This window comes from Heptranchias perlo, chromosome 6 (genome assembly GCF_035084215.1).
Source record: "Heptranchias perlo isolate sHepPer1 chromosome 6, sHepPer1.hap1, whole genome shotgun sequence".
In the NCBI taxonomy this organism is placed as follows: Eukaryota; Metazoa; Chordata; class Chondrichthyes; order Hexanchiformes; family Hexanchidae; genus Heptranchias; species Heptranchias perlo.
The window spans coordinates 51,653,771-51,673,921 of NC_090330.1; the positions used below are offsets into that span (position 1 = coordinate 51,653,771).

Sequence of the window (20,151 nt, forward strand, 5' to 3'; positions counted from 1 at the left end):
GTCCCCAGAAGCTGCTTCTAACTGTAGTGGGACAGTGCCTCAGTTTATATATCTTTCTGAAGCATATTTGCTTCTGGTAGCTTAACGACATTAGTCCCATGATGTCATCTGTCCCTAACATCTTCCCCATCGCCCCCCCCCCCCCCCCCTCAGTGTGCCCATTGTGCCAGACATTTTTGTCCATTCTATCTATCTGATGGGGGACGGACATGCCTTTATCTTTCTGTGTATTTTGATTGTTCAGATGCAGACATTTAAGATGTCGCAACCTGTATATGTCAATCACGAAAGTTACCTAATTATATGAACAAAGCTCCTTCGATCAACATAACAGTATTAGTCTATGTCCAGGTCCTGAGTCTTTGATTATGCCTCAGGACGTTTTGTTATCTGTTTCTGACAATTGGTCTTCAATGTGTGTGTTTCACAGTTTTATTGTCTCTGCAATATTCTCAATCACTTTGCCTGATGTCATGCATATCATTTCCTCTGGGATGCTGGCTCCCTTTGTATTCTCACAGGCGCAAGGCCTGCGCTTTGCTTGTTAGCCAAGTGTCTGAAGCTTTGCAGAATGGAATACATGACTATGATTTGGTCTAGAAATCATATTTCTTACACAGGGCTTGCAAAAAGATGATGCCATGAACTTCTCAGCTTGCAACAGATCCAGCAAGTATACCTTTAGTGAGTAGTACTGTGAAAAAAAATGTGCTCCCCATAAATCCACAAGAGACCACAGAAAGCAGTAGCATATTAAGCGCAAATAAGGGGAATGCAGGAAATTAATCCCTGAATCAAATCTGTCCAGCAAAGGAACACTGTGCCCAAGGCATAAAAATTATCCACATGCCTGAACCATCCACGAATCACATTACATAAAAATCGCTGAGGAAAACTCCCCTTTATCCATGCCCCCTACCCATTCTTTCTCTACCCCCATCCTCCTCGATTCTTTCCCTCCCCTCTGCTTTGCCTTCCTCCTCTCCCCCTTACCCATACCTCTCATCTCCCTCTCTGCCTCCTCCTCTCCCCCTTACCCCTACCTCTCAGCCTCCTCCTCCTCCCACTCCAGTGAATTGGTTCAATTATCCCCCTGTCCTCTAACACTGCTAGACCTGAAAGTGCCTCTTGGTCTTGCTCCCCATGCATAAGACATGGGAGATCAACTGGTAAATAACTAAAGTTGGGAGTTTATGCAACTTACTTTGTTGCGGCAGCAGAGATTTCATAAATAAATAAAGTTGAGCTGCATGACCTCCAACTTGATTTATTTAGTACAGGAATGGAGACTGATGCTTTATCGGGAGTAAAATTTTGCCAAAAATTATAATAGCAGCCTCCTGATTGACAAAGGCTGCAAGTTGGTGTTGAATCGTTAGAGAACTCCGGCCCCAGGACCCAAAGAGCAAGAGGAAACTTGTTACAGGGATTTCTAATAATAGGTGGGTATACGGCTAGGTTTAATGATTTATTTGAAAATAATGTAATGCATTTATTAATTTATAAATGTAATTTTTACTTATGTATGGTCAGTAGCTCTAAAAACATGGACACAGAATAAAGTTGGAGTAAAATTGTTTCAACTGCTTAGTCAGTTTGTGGCACTTGCTGGGTTGTAAATGGTATCCTTAAGGCAAAATTGAGCTTTTTGACTGATTGATTGATTTTGTGGTTACCGATTGTTGAATGATAGCTTTTCTAACCAGGCTAGCAGATGGAACTGTTTTTTGATTGATTTACATTTAGGCAATTGATATTTAAGTTAAACAGTTTGGTTAACTTCACAAATTGGGGTTATTGAAGCCAAACATGATTTTTTTGCCCCAATGGATGTCTTTGTGATGTGAATTTATAGATAGCAAGACTTTTAAATACATTAGCACATCCCCATGGCACTGCTCATAATGAGTTTTGGTTATGCTGTTATAAAGGAAGGACAGAGTTTTGGAATGTGGAAGTAGGGGCAGGGAAAGAATTCAGTGAAAGAATTTGGAAACAAGTTTGTAACATAAATTATTTATATTTTCCTTAGCCAATCTCTGTCGATAAATAAATAATCACTTTGGATTTAACACAAATCGTTCAATGCACTTGCTATTTAGTTTCCCAAGTAATTGGTATAGGATAAAAAAAACATAATCCAAACAAGTTGGGACTCATTCAGCTCAACATCAATATGTTGATGTTTAATGTAACAAATGCACAACCAACTAGGAAGTGTTATTATTCAATAGCTGTTTAAGTCTTTGGGAAATGCAGTAAACTCAAACCAATATAACTACTTTACAATAATCATTTCACAAAAGAATTGCACTTATATAAACTGTTGTAGGGTTCCATACATTCCTCCAATTCTACTATAAGAACAATTAATCCAAATGTATAGAAAATCATAAAGATTTTGTGAAAGAAAAGATGTGTATTTTGAAAGCTGCACAAGTCATTCAGATATAAAAGGATTAATTGCATCTATCCAAACACAATCAATTTATTGAATTGCAAAAATAATAGCCCAACTTGAATATTAAACCATGTTCCAAACTGTGCAGAGGATAGGCGTGTGTAACAGTGACCATTTTAACTCACCCGTTCCAATGTGATTTCTTCAAATTCATATTCTATTTCCGTTCCATTGACCTGAATGTCAAGAATGAAAGAAAAAAAACAATCTCAGAAATCGATTTAAAATGAAAACAGGCACATTTCACACAAGAACTGGTTTGGATTTAAATAATCTATAGCTTTGAGAAATTGAGATCAAACATCTGATACCGTTTTAGATTCTCAAATACACACTCTTCCCATGTACTGCCTTACACAGACAAACACATACATACCTTACTCGTGTATTGGCAACAGCTATTCATACCTCAACTGAAACGCTATATATAGTTGATAGGCTTTTCACTAAATACTTTCATAGAAAAAAGATGCCTTCTTTTCTGGTGATGGTCCAGAACACGGTGGAGATACCAGATAAAGTGAGCCTTCTTGTTTGTTATTAACATATTGATATTGAAAGCAAAGCTGCACTATTGACACAGTGCCAGCGTATACTTTGTCAATATGCCAGAGGAACTTGATGCCATTGAGCGGTGTGCTTTAATTTGGTTTATATTTCATAGGACCGGGATTACACGTCAGCACTATAAGAATTTTCTAGAATCAGCAACAACAACTTGCATTTATATAGCAACGTTAACATAAAAAAATGGACATCAAGCCAAAGGAGCAGGTAGTAGGTGGGGTGACCCAAAGCTCGGTAAAAGAGGTGGGCTTTAAGGAAAGTCTTAAAGGTGGAAAAGCAAAGAGGCTTGGGAGAGAAGTCCATAACATGGAGCAGAGGTGACTGAAGCCACAGCCGCCGTTAGTAGAGTGAAGGGAAAGAAGGGTTGCTCAGGGAGCCGGATTCAGACCACTAAACCTAATGTGAACAACGCAAAACCTATAAACAATGTATTTGGAGAGAAAAACTGGTAGAATTTTTTTTTAAAAAGAGTTAACTTGGGCTTCTATACTGGGATAATAATTATTTTGTTTTGCATAACCAAATATCTGTGGCTGTTATGCTGTACTAATACCATTTTCACTCAATTTTTTCAATTAAGGGTAAATGACTTAGACATACTCTATTGCTTGTACCATTTGTTTTCTACATGAATAAAAAATGAAATCTGAGGCTATTATGAGTACATCACTGCAGAAGCTAGAGCACCAATTGAAAAGTTTTGTACTAGTTGCTGTTTCTGTGTATTATTATTAATACATTTTTAGAAAAATATAAACAAGCAGTCATTACATGGTGAAAATATAAAACAGATAATTTACATGTTGGATTAAATGATAACTTTGTAAAAATATAATCAGAATTTTCTAATTATATTGCTTCTCTGATAGCACATATAAGGAAAAAATATATATACCGATAAGCCTTTTACTAAAACTGTTCTTGTCCTTAATAATGGCCATAAGGCTGTTGGTTCTAAAGTATAATAGCTTTATTAAGAAGTTATAACAAGTAACAAAGATGTTTAAAATACAAGAGGACAATCAAGCATGCTGGTTAGATTGATACAACCTGACTTAGCGTTCACATAATCACAGACCCCAGAGTGCACCACCGGAAGCCTGATTAACGGATGTCCAGACTCGGCCCGAGAACTTTCTGATTAGTTACTGAAAAGCACCTCACATATATATGTTTTAAACACAATCGGCTCCGTGTGAGCTTCCCAGTAATCATCTCCTCTGTCTCAAAAGGGACTGCTATAAGCCTCTACTCCCTGGATTCCTCAGGTAACACTAACAACCCTCTATTGATGAGTCCTTATCGTCAACCCAATTATGATAAGCCTCTGGATGACTCCCTTGTGCCTTCCACCGGTGATACTACCACCTCCCTAATGATTAGTGACTTTTAGGAGGCACCTTCAAGGAAATCACAACAAGGGTATGGATGACTCCCTTTTTATTACTCCACAGACCAGGCCATTATGATGGCATCAAGTGCTCATTAGCTAAAAGGGGGGGCTTTTCTTTCACAAAGTCATAAAAAGTTTGTTTGGATAAAGACAGCACGCCCTTTGTTCATAGCTAACTAACATGTACAGTCTACTTTAACATAAGGTTCACAATAATGTGGAAAGCTTGTATAATGCTACGGTTTATAATAATGTAGGAAGTTTGCATAGTGCTTTACTTACAGCATAACTCTATCTATTAGGTACTCGAACCAACACAAGTTCCCAATTTTGCTCATGCCGTTAGAGGAGACGCAAAATTCAGATTGTGTTATTTACTCTGATATCTTAACTTTCAAATCTCACTTCAGGAATATTTCAGCAGATCTTAACTATATATCCTGTGCTTTATGCACAAACAATTATAGTAAATCAATTAATTTATTCAAATAACTCTGCATTTTATTTAAATCAGTAATTTATTACATAGAATTTACAGCACAGAAACTGTAAACTGGTCTGTGCCAGTGTTTATGTTCCACACGAGCCTCCTCCCACCTTATCTGTACCACTTGTTGTAAAAAGCGAGAAAAGTTTGTAATAGTGTCAAAAATTTGTTTTAATGGGCAAAACTGTGGCAAATGGAATTCATTGTAGACAAATGTGAGGTCATCCACTTTGGATCAAAAAAGGATAGAACAGGGTATTTTCTAAATGGTAAAAGGTTAAAAACAGTAGATGTCCAAAGGGACTTAGGGGTTCAGGTACACAGATCATTGAAGTGTCATGAACAGGTGCAGAAAATAATCAAGAAGGCAAATGGAATGTTGGCCTTTATATCTAGAGGATTGGAATACAAGGGAGCAGAAGTTATGCTGCAGCTATACAAAACCCTGGTTAGACTGCACCTGGAGAACTGTGAGCAGTTCTGGGCACCGCACCTTCGGAAGGACATATTGGCCTTGGAGGGAGTGCAGCGTAGGTTTACTAGAATGATACCCGGACTTCAAGGGTTAAGTTACGAGGAGAGAGTACACAAATTGGGGTTGTATTCTCTAGAGTTTCGAAGGTTAAGGGGTGATCTGATCAAAGTTTATAAGATATTAAGGGGAACAGATAGGGTGGATAGAGAGAAACTATTTCCGCTGGTTGGGGATTTTAGGAGTAGGGGGCACAGTCTAAAAAATTAGAGCCAGACCTTTCAGGAGCGAGATTAGAAAACATTTCTACACACAAAGGGTTGTAGAAGTTTGGAACTCTCTTCCGCAAACGGCAATTGATACTAGCTCAATTGCTAAATGTAAATCTGAGATAGATAACTTTTTGGCAACCAAAGGTATTAAGGGATATGGGCCAAAGGCAGGTATATGGAGTTAGATCACAGATCAGCCGTGATCTTATCAAATGGCGGAGCAGGCACGAGGGGCTGAATGGCCCCTGTTCCTATGTTCCTATAATATAAATGGACTCGGCCTCTGGTTCAAATCAGTTCTGACTGCTCTATCTATGGCTCCAATGCACTCACTTTGCTGATCATTCTGCTGATAGTAGTTTTTGTATAAGTTTTGCAAAAAAACCCACATTTTTTTGAATAAACACTTGATTAGTTTTATCAGCAAGTTAAGAGTTTCAAATCTCTGGTGCAGTAGATACCACAGATAATTTTAAGACTTAAGAGTTGTGTGCCAATATACAATAAATGTATTTTGGGTAGTGGTAGAGAGTTGGTTAGGGAAATATGTTTTGACAGTAGGAGACAGCTTTAATTATAGGAACAAAGGAACAGGAGTAGGCTATTCAGCCCCTCGTGCCTGCTCCGCCATTTGATAAGATCATGGCTGATCTGTGATCTAATTCCATATAACCTGCCTTTGGCCCATATCCCTTAATACCTTTGGTTGCCAAAAAGCTATCTATCTCAGATTTAAATTTAGCAATTGAGCTAGTATCAATTGCTGTTTGCGGAAGAGAGTTCCAAACTTCTACCACCCTTTGTGTGTAGAAATGTTTTCTAATCTCACTCCTGAAAGGTCTCGCTCTAATTTTTAGACTGTGCCCCCTACTCCTAGAATCCCCAACTAGCGGAAATAATTTCTCTCTATCCACCCTATCTGTTCCCCTTAATATCTTATAAACTTCAATCAGATTACCCCTTAACCTTCGAAACTCTAGAGAATACAACCCCAATTTGTGTAATCTCTCCTCGTAACTTAACCCTTGAAGTCCGGGTATCATTCTAGTAAACCTACGCTGCACTCCCTCCAAGGCCAATATGTCCTTCCGAAGGTGCGGTGCCCAGAACTGCTCACAGTACTCCAGGTGCGGTCGAACCAGGATTTTGTATAGCTGCAGCATAACTTCTGCCCCCTTGTACTCTAGTCCTCTACATATAAAGGCCAGCATTCCATTAGCCTTATTGATTATTTTCTGCACTTGTTCATGACACTTCAATGATCTATGTACCTGAACTCCTAAGTCCCTTTGGACATCCACTGTTTTTAATTTTTTACCGTTTAGAAAGTACCCTGTTCTATCCTTTTTTGGTCCAAAGTGGATGACCTCAGATTTGCCTACATTGAATTCCATTTGCCACAGCTTTGCCCATTCATCTAATCTATCAATATCCCTTTGTAATTTTATGTTTTCATCTATACTGCTTACAATGCCACCAATCTTTGTGTCATCGGCAAACTTAGATATGAGACTTTCTATGCCTTCATCTTAATCGTTAATAAATAATGTGAATAATTGAGGCACCAAGACAGATCCCCACGGGACTCCACTAGTCACATCCTGCCGATGTGAGTACATACCCATTATCCCTACTCTCCGAATAACAGGGGATACTAGATGGGTAATAGATTGCAGGGAGCTTATCTAATTAAAGGGCTCTTTCCATTGGTAGGCAAATCAAAGATAAGAGGTTAATTCAAGATAAGTACTAGATACATAAAGGGAGCGATAAGAAACTTTTTCACACTGTGATCGGAATATAGACTGCTTTGTCACAAGTGGGAATTGATTTAAATTCAATTACAACATTCAAAAAGGTACTTGATAATCACTTAAAAATATAGAAATGAAATGGGGAGAAAGTGAGAAAATGGGATTAATTTGGCAAATAAAAAGGAAAATAGGACTGTAGAAAATCAGCCCTGAGAGGGGCCTAAATTCAACACAGGCAAGAAGCAACTGATGACCTTTTGTGCAAAAAAAAATGTATATTTTGAAACTGTGTCAGTTCAGGAGAACACAACTCTAGTGGTTAGTCACTTGACTCTCAAAATTAGATTACTTATCTTTAATACTCAGCCACCTACCCAATATTCTTCACAAGAATCATTTTTTAAATTCCCTACTTGTGCATCTATTTTTTTCTTGCTGCCTTCGTTGTGCAATAATACAAAGTGAAAGAGACTTCACAGAACATTAGGCTGGCAACATAAAGTGATGCAAACCATGAATGAATATCAGGTATAGATAGAATTACATAGCATCTGCAGCACAGAAACTGGCTAAACGGCCCATTTGGTGTAAGCTAGTGTTTATACTCCACCCGAGCCTCCTCCTGCTCCAATTACATCTTCCCACCTATCTCTCTATTCCCTTCTCCCTCATGTATCCATCATGCCTCCCTTAAATGTGTCAATGCTATCTGCTTCAACCATTCCATGTTACAGAAAGTTCCACATTCTCACCACGCTCTGTGTAAAGAAATTCAACAACAACTTGCATTTATATAACTTCTTTAACATAGTAAAACATCCCAAGACACTTCACAGGAGCGTAATCAGACAAAAATTGACACCGAACCAAAGAAGGACATATTAAGACAGGGGATTAAAAGCTTGATCAAAGAGCTAAGTTTTAAGGAGCACCTTAAAGGAGGAGAGAGAGACAGAGAGGTTTAGGGAGGGAATTCCAGAGCTTAGGGCCTAGACAGCTGAAGACATGGCCGCCAATGATGGGACAAAGGAAGTGGGGGACTGATCTGTTAGTGGCGATCTTACATTTACTCCCTTGTTCTGGACTCACCCACAAATTTAAACAGTTTCTGCACATCCATCATATCGAACCACTTCCTAATTTTGAAGACTTCTATCAGGCCTCCTCTTAGTCTTCTCTTTCACAGAGGAAAAAGTGCCTGCCTGTTCAACCTTTCCTGATAGTTGCATCCTCTCAATTCTGGTAACTTCCTTGTAAATCTTTTCTGCACTTTCTCCAGTGTTTCATTATCCTTTTTGTAATATGGAGACCAGAACTGCATCACAGTACTCCAAGTCTGGTGTATATAAATTTAACATTACCACCCTGCTTTTGTATTTTATTCCGCGAGATGAACCCTAATACTTTGTTTGCAACCTTTATGTCCTTATCAACTTGCATTGCTGTTTTTAGTGATGTATCTGTATTGTCAGATTTCTGCTCCTCTACCACATTTACTTTCTTACCTTCCATGGAATAATTGGTCTCCTTATTCCTCCTACCAACATGAAGCACCTTACACTTCGCTATATTGAATGTCATTTGCCATTTATCTGCCCAATCTAAAAACCTATTTATGTCTTCCTGTATTTTGATGCAATCCTCCACACTATTAATTATACCCCCCAATTGATATTATCTACAATTTTTGACACCTGACTCCAAATCATATGTATATGGTAAACAATAGTGGTCCCAGCACGGATCTAGGCCTCTGTTCTCTATTTTGTAGCTATCTTTCAACCATTCGCTACCTGGCCCCTGACTCCACAATCCCTCACCTTTGTCACGAGCTCTTTTGGTAGGAGTTAAGGGAAGTTTCACCAACAGTTACGCCTATTTCTTCAAAGAATTCATTAAAAAGAAATTAACCATCTCAACTGGATAATAAGGAAATGCAGGAGGTCAATGTTAACAGTATTAAAATAGATCCTGATCAGGCAGAGGTTCTTGAGGCAATATAATCATTTTGTGATAGCAATTTGAAAGCTAACCAGTTCATATTGGTTGCCTTGCTCTGAGGAAAAAGATATATCTGCCAAAGAGCTAATGTACCAGCACAAAGATGAGTTTCGATGTAACATATACAGTGCATTTATGGTATATGCAATATGATACTTTGCTATTGTATTACTTAGTTAACAACCTGTTTCAATCAACATTCAGAGAAAGCCTTTAATTATCCAGAATTCCACAAGATGCTTTACTTCCTCTCATCATTTAAAAATTACACCCATGATCAAGCCATTGTTTTTCTTTCGTCATTCTCGGGATGTGGGCATCGCTGGCATGGCTGGCATGGCTGGCATTTATTGCCCATCCCTAGCTACCATGAACAGTTTTTGCTGGTACAACCAAGTGGCTTGCTAGGCCACTTTGAAGGGCAGTTAAGAGTCAAACCTGCCATTAGTTAAATGCAAAAGGCTAAGAGAATAAATAAGTGAGTTCATTTATATTTTATCCTATGAATAATTTAAAATTTATTACTCTCTAGAGAAGAGCATATTTAACGCGAAGCTACAAGTCAACAAATCTTTTAATTTTCCTTCACCCCAAACCTTTTAATTTTGGATATATTTACAGAATTTTACAGTAAAATATTATTTGTTTAGCCAAATCAGAAAATACAATTTCCCTCATTTTCTAATTTAAATTAATATTTATCTCTGTGACAAAAATTAAACAGTATTTATGACATTATATATTTTTTTCTTTTTGGTACAGTACCTGCATAGTTAAAATAATGTTCAGTTAAAGGAATGACCACTCTGGTTGGTGCACATCAATAAACCAACAGAGTACCCTTTGTCGTCCAGTACTTCCCCGGAGCGGAGAAACTACGCCATGTTCTCCGCAGCCTTCAACATGTCATCAATGAGGACAAACACCTCGCTATGGCCATCCCCACACCTCCACTACTCGCCTTTAAACAGCCACCCAACCTCAAACAGACCATCGTTCGCAGCAAACTACCTAGCTTTCAAGAGAACAGCGTCCACGACACCACACAACCCTGCCACGGTAACCTCTGCAAGACATGCCAGATCATCGACACAGATACCACCATCACACGAGAGGACACCACCCACCAGGTGCATGGTTCATACTCCTGTGACTCGGCCAACGTTGTCTACCTCATACGTTGCAGGAAAGGATGCCCCAGAGCATGGTACATTGGCGAGACCATGCAGACGCTGCGACAACGGATGAACGGACACCGCGCAACAATCGCCAAACAGGAGGGTTCCCTCCCAGTCGGGGAACACTTCAGCAGTCATGGACATTCATCCACCGACCTTCGGGTAAGCGTACTCCAAGGCGGCCTTCGAGACACACGACAACGCAAAATCGTCGAGCAGAAATTGATAGCCAAGTTCCGCACCCATGAGGACGGCCTCAACCGGGATCTTGGGTTCATGTCACGCTACACGTTACCCCACCAGCGAACAAATGTTATCTGTTTTTAATATAATGGGTCATTTGCTGGCTCTCTCTGCCTTCCGGATGTTTCTGCCTCTCTCTGTTTTTTTTCTCTGTTTTTTTCCCTGTTTGTTTTTTTGTTGAATGTGTATTCGGGGGTTCTGCAGGTGACACCTCTCTGTCTGAACACGGTGATTGCCTTGGCAACGGGCAGTTGCAGGGGCAGTCTGTAAACACCATGTATTGTTCTATATGTATAAATGCGTAGGCTTCAAGGAGCTCTTGAAACATTTGCCTGAGGAAGGAGGAAATCTCCGAAAGCTTGTGAATTTAAAATAAAATTGCTGGACTATAACTTGGTGTTGTAAAATTGTTTACAATTGTCAACCCCAGTCCATCACCGGCATCTCCACATCATCAATAAAAGGACAGACACATCGGGGCAATTTTCAGTTTGAGTGTGTATCAGGCAGGCAGTGGGCAGGGTGTTTGCTATTCCTTCCCAAGAGGATCAGCATGGAGCCCGTGCCACTTTTATGGTCAGGTCTCATTCACATTCAGCGAGCTGTCAGCGCAAAACCCACTCCCCATAGCTGGCTAGCTGATCTGGGGATGGGATATCTTGCGGGATGGCCGATTTTAAAAACCTGCAGCAGCACCTGAAAGGGGTAGGATGGAAGCATCGAGATTGAAAGGAAATACTAGTTTTGAGGAGCAGCAAAAGTTTTCCAACACCTACAGCAGCCTTTAAACCTTAAAGCCCACAAAAGACTGCAAAAAACGTGCCAAACCAACTTCCAGCATTCCCTGACTGCAGTTGACGATACTTTAATGTACGCTCAAAATGGTCACATCCCAACTTCTACCACCCATGTTTGATGAGCAGGGGCAGGAACTGGCTGTAATCCGGCATGCAGAGACAAAAATGGCATCGGGGTCATAACTACATCATCTGATCCTGATTAACGTATATTCATGAGGCTCCTGCTTGTTACCAACAGGATCTCCGACTGCCAAGATCAAGATCCATCCGAAACTCAGAATGGGTGGGAAGCAAGCGGTAAGTCAGTGCTTCAACCAGCCACACTATTTTGGCCCCACTACTGCCCTGTTGTTTTGCTGCAAGTGAGGGAGGTAGAGGCACCAAAAACATCCCCAAAGTGTCTGTTGGTAAAGTTCAAGGCGGCATTGATATGCAAATCTTTATTGTTACTTTTGTCCTTAGCTAAGGAAACATTTCAAAGTTCATCAAAAGTGTTTGAAACAGACTAATTCATTCCAAGGAAAGGGCCAAGCCATTCAGTTCAAATGCAAACATTTTATCGGTCTTTTGAATTCTGTAGTTGTTTGGCAGCTCTAATTGAGTTTGAGAGATATATTTTTAATTTTCTTTGTTCCAGTTACTGTTCAAAGGATTTTGGAAGTGTATCTCAAGGATAAAAAAACAATTTTAGCCACACTGAAGACATTGTAGAGAGGGTTAGACAGGGGATTCCATGGAAATTTCTACAAGAAGTTCCAGGTAAAGTCTATGTTAAGAGATGTTATTGGGTCCACTTTTACTGTGATATTTGGCATAGGAGTTGTTGTTACTACTGTCTATATTCTGAGAAGGAATAGTTAAGTTCCGCATATTACTGTAAATCTATTGTTTATCTTATCTATTTCCTGTTAAATTTTTTTTGGTAGTTTATAGCCCAAGACATGGTCTGATAGAATGTTTATTTTACCACTTTCTAAAGTCAAAGAAGCTACACAGGGGGATGTGATATATTCAGTAAGCCAAAATACAGTGACAAGTTTCTGTTGGCCCCAGGATTTACTGCAATTACCAAGGCATTGGGGGCGCTAAATTGGGCCATGTGGCGCCCGTTGTTTCGGCACTACATGGCCTCTCCGACATCCAAGATGGCATCTTGGATGCGCACGCAGGTTTTCTGCGTGACGTGCGCCAGACGCCATCTTGGTATAGGAGTTTGCACAGGCGCAGATGAGAAACGCTGGAATCATGTAAAGTAGGGAGAAAATGGCTTCAATCAGCGTACAACGCTGATTTAAAGTGATAAGACACCATTTTGAGACTTAATGCTTAACTCAACACACAGTCTTAACCCCGACCATCTGAACGTGTCTTAGAGTGCCTGGAGGACCCTCCACCGGCGCTATTTAAAGGGACCATGCAGGATTTACAGGTTAGTTGCTGGATTATTGCCTCGGGCTGCCGAGACATTTGTAATGGTTTTTGGAGGTCTTCTAGACTTCAATACTAGGACGCGGGGACATAGCCTAACATTTAGAGCCAGGATGTGCAGGAGTGAAGTTAGGAAATGCTTCTACACGCAAAGGGTGGGAGACGTTTGGAACGCTCTTGTACAGACGTCAGTTGATGCTAGCTCACTTGTGAATGTTAAATCTGAGATTGATAGATTTCTGTGAACCAAGGATATTAAGGAATATGGGGCTAAGGCGGGTATATGGAGTTAGGTCACAGGTCCACCATGATCTCACTGAATGGTGGAATAGGCTCGAGGGGCTAAATGCCACTGCCTCTTGCTGCCTCTTGATATGCGCCACCTTCTCCTGCAAGAAAGCGAGGCATGTGTCGGGGTGATGTGCCTGTCATGGTTGAATAGCTGCCAGTGTATGTGGCCTGTGAGTTGTGGGTGGGCGGATTGAAACAGTGGTAATGTGTAAGGGTGAGAGGAAGCATCTGATGGGAAGAGTTGAGTACTGATGGAAAGAGTTTATTGGTATGTGGGGGATGGGGGGTGTAGTGCGTGGTGCAGTTGATAGGAGACACCACTTGACAGTTGACCTCACTCACCTTGCCCTCCCATGTCAAAGCATTGAACTTTTTCCTGCACTGCATCTATGTTCATGATGCTGTGCGCCTGGCATTGACTTCGTCCCCCACTGCCTCCCACTGTCTTTTGAGTATATGTCTGGAGGGCCTCTTGCCACCCCCGCCACCCCACTGCGGATATAGGATGTCCCTCCTTCTGTCCACCTCTTGCACCCAAGGTCTCTAGTGCATCAGCAGAGAACCTTGGTGCATGCGCTCTCGCAGGCCTGGTAGCAACTCAGATCGTCAGATTGGTGAGGTCTGGTGTGCAGATTGGAGGATGTGGGAGTTAGTAATGCGTTTCAGGTCGAAGACCTCTCGTCAGAACTGGAACAGTTTTTGAGCAAATACAGAGACAGGGAAAGAGGGGGTGGGGGAGGGGAGGAAAGAACAATAGGGAAGGTCTCTGATGGTGTAGAGGGCAGGAGTGATTCAATGACAAAAGGGATGATGGTGCAAGGCAAGGAAGGTGGTAATGGGACAAGTTAAGAAACAAAAGATGGGTCTAGAGGAGCTATAAATGGCAACAGCAGAACCATAATCAGCAGCTGCAGTGCCCCCGCCAAAAAATTAATGGGAGCAGTGTTCTGGTTTGAAGTTATTGAAATCAATGTTGAGTCCGGAAGGTTGCAAAGTGCCTAAACGTAAGATGAGGTGCTGTTCCTCGAGCTTCATTGGAACAGTGTAAGAGGCTGAGGACAAAGAGGTGAGAGTGTGAGTGGGGCAGAGAATTACAATGGCAAGTGACCAGCAGGTCAGGGTCACACTTGCGGACTGAGCGGATGTGTTCAGCAAAGCGATCATCCAGTCTGCGTTTGGTCTCCCCAATGTAGAGGAGACCAAACGCAGTGAATGCAGTATACTAAATTGAAAGAAGTTCAAGTAAACCATTGTTTCACTTGGAAGGAGTGTTTGGGGCGGTTCAACCTGGATGGTTGAAAGGGAGGAGATGAAAGGGCAAGTGTTGCATTTCCTGCGCTTGCATGGCAAGATGCCGCGGGGAGGAGAGTGGATGTTGGCGGTGATGGAAGAGTGGACCAGGATGTCGCGGAGGGAGCCATCACTTTGGAATGATGAAAGGGGCGGGGAAGATGTGTTTGGTGGTGGGATCGCACTGGAGGTGGCGGAAATGGCGGAGGATGATACGTTGAATGTGGAGGCCGGTGGGTAGAAAGTGAGGACAAGGGGGACCCTACCATGGTTCTGGGAGGGAGGGGAAGGGGTGAGTGCAGAAGTGCAGGAAATACAGCCACATACACGGTCGAGGGCCCTGTCAACTACAGTGGAGTGGAATCCTCGGTTGAGGAAAAAGGAAGACATATCGGAAGCACTGGTGTGAAAGGTGTCATCGTCAGAACAGATGCGATGGAGATGGAGATGGAGAAACTGGAAGAAGGGAATAGAGTCCTTACAGGAAGCGGGGTGGGAGGAAGTGTAATCAAGGTAGATGTGGCAGTCGGTGGGCTTATAATAGATATTGGTTGACAGCCTATCTCCAGAAAAGGAGATGGAGAAGTCGAGGAAGGGAAGGGAGGAGTCGGAGATGGACCATGTGAAGGCGAGGGAAGAATAGAAATTGGAAGCAAAATTGATGCATCAATGTACCGGAAAAAGAGTGAGGGAGGAGACCTGTGTAGGGTTGGTCCACTTTTCCATCACCCCCAACACCTGCTCTTCTCCCCACGGCACCTTCATGTGCGAGCGCAGGAAATGCAACACCTCCCCTTTCACCTCCTCCCTTCCCACCTTCCAGGGTCCTAAACACTCCTTCCAGTTGAAACAGCTATTTACTTGTACTTCGTTCAATTTAGTATAATGTATTCGCTGCTCACGATGCAGTCTCCTCTACAATGGGGAGACCAAACGTAGATTGGGTGACTGCTTTCTTGAACACCTCCACTCAGTCCACAAGCATGACCCTGACCTTCCAGTTGCTTGCCATTTTAATTCTCCATCCCACTTCCACTCTGATCTCGGCCTTTTACACTGTTCCAATGAAGCTCGACGGAAGCTCAAGGAACAGCATCTGATCTTTCATTTAGGCACTTTACAACCTTCCAGACTCAACATTGATTTCAATAACTTCAGACCACAACCACTGCTCCCATTATTTTTTTTTGGGGGGGGGGGGGGCACTGCAGCTGCTGATTATGGTTCTGCTGTTGCCATTTACAGCTCCTCTAGACCCATCTTTTGTTTCTTAACCTGTCCCATTACCACCCTCCTTGCCTTGCACCACCATCCCTTTTGTCATTTAATTACTCTTGCCCTCCACCCTATCACAGACCTTTCCTTTTGTTCTTTCATCCCCACCATTTCTCTGGCTCTGTACTTGCTTAAAAACTGTTAAATCTTTAACTTCTTCCAGTTCTGACGAAAGGTCATTGACCCAAAATGTTAACTATGTTTTTTTCTCCACAGATGCTGCCTGACTTGCTGTGTATTTCCAGCATTTTCTGTTTTTATATGCTGCAATATATATTTCTTTGGTACATGAAGTTAAATCACCCAGTAAATAGAATTTACAATAATAAAGTTAAAAGTTGTACAAAAATAATACAACCAAGTTTTTAAATGACTACTCTTAATAATCAAAAATTAATGCTTCCCTGCCCCAGAACAATGAAAGGAAAGTTTCCCCTCTGCATTCATGGTGACTAAACAGAAAGAATAACCCCAGAGATAATGTGATGCTGCTGCAAACATTCTTCAACAACTGGCTGTCATTTGCATGCAATTTAGTGTCCTGTATTATTATCGCTATTTGCATCACCACAGATGTTTGAATATTTTCAAATAATAATTAAATTGCACTGCTCACAGTTAAAAATAGAGGAAAGCAGTATTTTTACAATTGTACTAGAATAAGCCTTCAATGGGAGGCTAGATATATCACACAGCTTTAATACTGTACAGTATAGATATTTCAGATTATTTTTAAGGTCCCCATACCAGATGCTTAGTGATCTTTACAGGATCCAATTTAGCTTATGCATACTTTCCTTCTCCCCAGGATAGTTTTATTTATGCACATACTACTGCTATTGGCTCATTTATTTGATTAAAGTATGATTAAAACATTCCAGGTATTTAAAACAATATCTATGCTGTTCATTTGAAACTGGATGGCATAGGTTAGTGCAGGTTTAATGTCTAATGAAGCACTTATGTAATGCTGTACTTGACATTAGACCCCAATTTAATTTACACATCTGAGGAGAGAAGACAGGAAAAAGAAAACAATAGATCAAGACATGGAAATCAGCCTTGCCCTGATCTTGACCTCCCCAATTTCAGGTATTATTATTGGGTAACACACATTGTGGCTTCTCCCCCAAAACCCACTGCCTAATATTTTTATCCATGCATATGGAGGATGGCATAGGAGTCAGGAGGACAAGTCTAGCAAAGAAATGACCTTGCAGATTGTCAGAACTTAGTTCCAAGGTTACTTGCCTTCCTACCTAGAGCCACAGAAATCATACAAGCATATAAACTAATATTTTTTACTCTGCATGCACAAGAAGCTGCATCTGCTATGATTGTGAAGCTTGTCTCAACTAAAAATAAGTAAATTAAATACTTGTGCCATTCTACTACAACTAGAGAGGTGAAAACATGGTAATTTGGGCTTCCTTCCTATTGTTCAACTTATCCATCCCTACGTGGGATCCCTGTTCGTCCCAGCTGGCACTCCACCACTCCTTTTCAATTGAAGCAACTAGAGGCAGGGAAAAATTGCCAATCATTCTAAACCCCAGAGGCCCCCCCAATGGTATCAATTCACACAACACACCTTCATACTAATATGTAAACAGGCCTCTAAGCAACCCCAGGACCAACCCTTGCCCTTTATAAACACACTCTACAATGGCTACACGTTACTACCAACACTTAAAATATATTGGGGAGGCCCCCTTGTTGTTATTCATATATGTATAACTGTTTTGATGCTATTACTCAGTAGATATGCTTTAGCAAGTACTGTGTGAAAAATGCAACACGATAGTTTAATTATTTGTATCGTGAGTATTAGCAAATGACTTGGAATGTAGTCTATAAATATAGCTCACCAGCTCGCACAAATGATAGAATTCATACATAAAAATAACTAGTAGAATTTACACTTCTGTTTCTAGCACTAATTACCTTACTAAAAGTGTATTAACATATTTATCTTAGATCTCAACTAATTCACATCCTACTGCAGCATTCCACTTCCTACATTTTTAATTTCTACTCAAAATTGAAAATCTTCATAATTTGCCAACTGATGGGAATCAATGAATAAAATACTATAACATACAAGTTTTATAGGGGTAAATGATTAAGATGAAACAAATTACAGCTGAGAATAATTGAGTTAGCAATTGGCTTCAGCATCAATGGGTGTGAGAAACCAAGAGTTGGGGGGAGGAGACATGACAAAATTTTCCCATTTGTTAACCAGGATCTTGTTAGATAGTGCCGATATGTGAATGTTGGGTAAGGACAGGATCACCCTTATCTGCGAAATGCCATGATAAAAGACCCTGCTAAAACCAGTGTTTCCTTAATTCTGTTATTGTATATAAAGGATCAAAAACCAGCATCACTCTCAGAAATCATGTGTCAGCTTAATTTGATGCAGTTGCTGCAACAATTAGTCAATTTGTCTGAGACTGATGTCCATGTGAAGAGCCAAGCTATTCAATTCAAATATATAAATCTTCTGGGATTTGTTAAAATGTGTTTGATTGGCAGCTTTTTAAAATTTCACAGTTATTTAAATCTGCTTGATCCCAATCAATTGTTTGAAGGTATTTATCAACCTGTCTTCCTCAAATCTCTTTGTAGCCTTCAAAGAGAGATAATCAAGCCTGAAAGCTTCTATAGGTGGCAACAAAAAGGAAAAGAATACATCAAAATATTACTTATAATATAATTTAGGATAACAGTTACAAAATATTCATTATTTTCTACTACAAGAGGAGCTAACTAATGGACAATGTTTGTTGGGTAGGGCCATGAAAAGGTCATAGGTGTTGGGATGAGGATGAAAGTTAGCAGTTCAACTTCAGTAACAGCAACAAGTGGCGTGTTCTGGGGGATAGAGACAATCTGTGGGTTTTCATTGTAAAAACAAAACTGGTCAGTGGCAGATGTATTCGCTACTGGAAGAAGCTCTAACTGAGAGTACCACACCAATCTCCCTACCTATACATTGGTTCACTCCTCCTACTGTGAGTCCCCAATCCCTTCTCATCATCCTAGAACCATAGAAAGGTTACAGCACGGAAGGAGGCCATTCGGCCCATCGAGTCCGTGCCAGCTCTATGTAAGAGCAATCCTGCATAACATTCACTCCTCATGGGATGTCAAAATTGTGCAGCAAGCTACAGATTCTAATGATCTTGGAGACTTTAGCTAGACTATCCAGCTGTACACAGCCTAAGCAATCCAAACAACAGGATTGTTGCTTTGGCTTTCTTATGGTGTAAAAGTCATGAAATTCAGTATGTGATTTAATTTTAATAATGGGCCAGAAATTGCTCCGATCGGCAAGGCAACGTTCACCGCAGCTCCTGCAAATTAAATTAACGAAAATATTTACTGCGGGCTCTGTGACGCGAATTGCTTGAATTTGAACTTTAATAAAATTGTCCACTATCAACCCAGCCTCTGAGTACTCTGAGTTGCCGCACGGCTAGAAAAGTCTGTGAGGAGAAGACATGCCCACAAAATCTGTAAGGAAGAGTAGTCAGTCTCACAGATTCAGGCTGTATTGCTCAAACAGGCAAGCAGACTTCATTCATTTAAAGTTAGTATTCTGTATGTCATTGTAAATAAAAAAAATTAATAAAAAGCCAAAGAAATTGATTGAATTTTTTGCGCAGGTAACAAGGAGGGTCGATAAGGGTAATGTGTTTGATGGTATACATGGATATTAGCAAGGCTTTTGACAAGGTCCCATGTGGCAGACTGGTCAAAAAAGTAAAAGCCCATGGGATCCAAGGGAAAGTGGCTAGTTGGATCCAAAATTGGCTCAGTGGCAGGAAGCAAAGCATAATGGTTGACGAGTGTTTTTGCGACTGGAAAGCTGTTTCCAGTGGGGTCCCACAAGGCTCAGTACTAGGTGCTTTGCTTTTTGTGGTATATATTTTTGATTTGGACTTGAATGTGAGGGGCTTGATCAAGAGGTTTGCAGATGATACAAAAATTGGCCATGTGGTTGATAGTGAGAAGGAAAGCTGTAGACTGCAGGAAGATATCAATCATAGAATCATAGAAAATAGGAGCAAGAGTAGGCCATTCGGCCATACGGCCCTGCTCCGCCATTCAAAATGATCATGACTGATCGTCTAACTCAGTACCCTGTTCCCACTTTTTCCCCATATCCCTTGATCCCTTTAGCATTAAGAAATATATCTATCTCCTTCTTGAATATATTTCATGACTTGGCCT

At 40.8% G+C, this 20,151-nt stretch overlaps 1 protein-coding gene across 4 annotated transcripts in view; it reads right to left on the reverse strand.

Moving 5' to 3' along the window:
* The window catches only part of dlg2 (discs, large homolog 2 (Drosophila)), an 861,897-nt gene that overhangs the window by 417,920 nt on the left and 423,826 nt on the right, over positions 1-20,151 (reverse strand). For all 4 annotated transcript variants that reach the window (XM_067986281.1, XM_067986283.1, XM_067986282.1 and 1 more), the window contains one exon: positions 2,587-2,637. In XM_067986281.1, the coding sequence (XP_067842382.1) occupies positions 2,587-2,637 (51 nt within the window). The remainder of the gene's footprint in view (positions 1-2,586; positions 2,638-20,151) is intronic.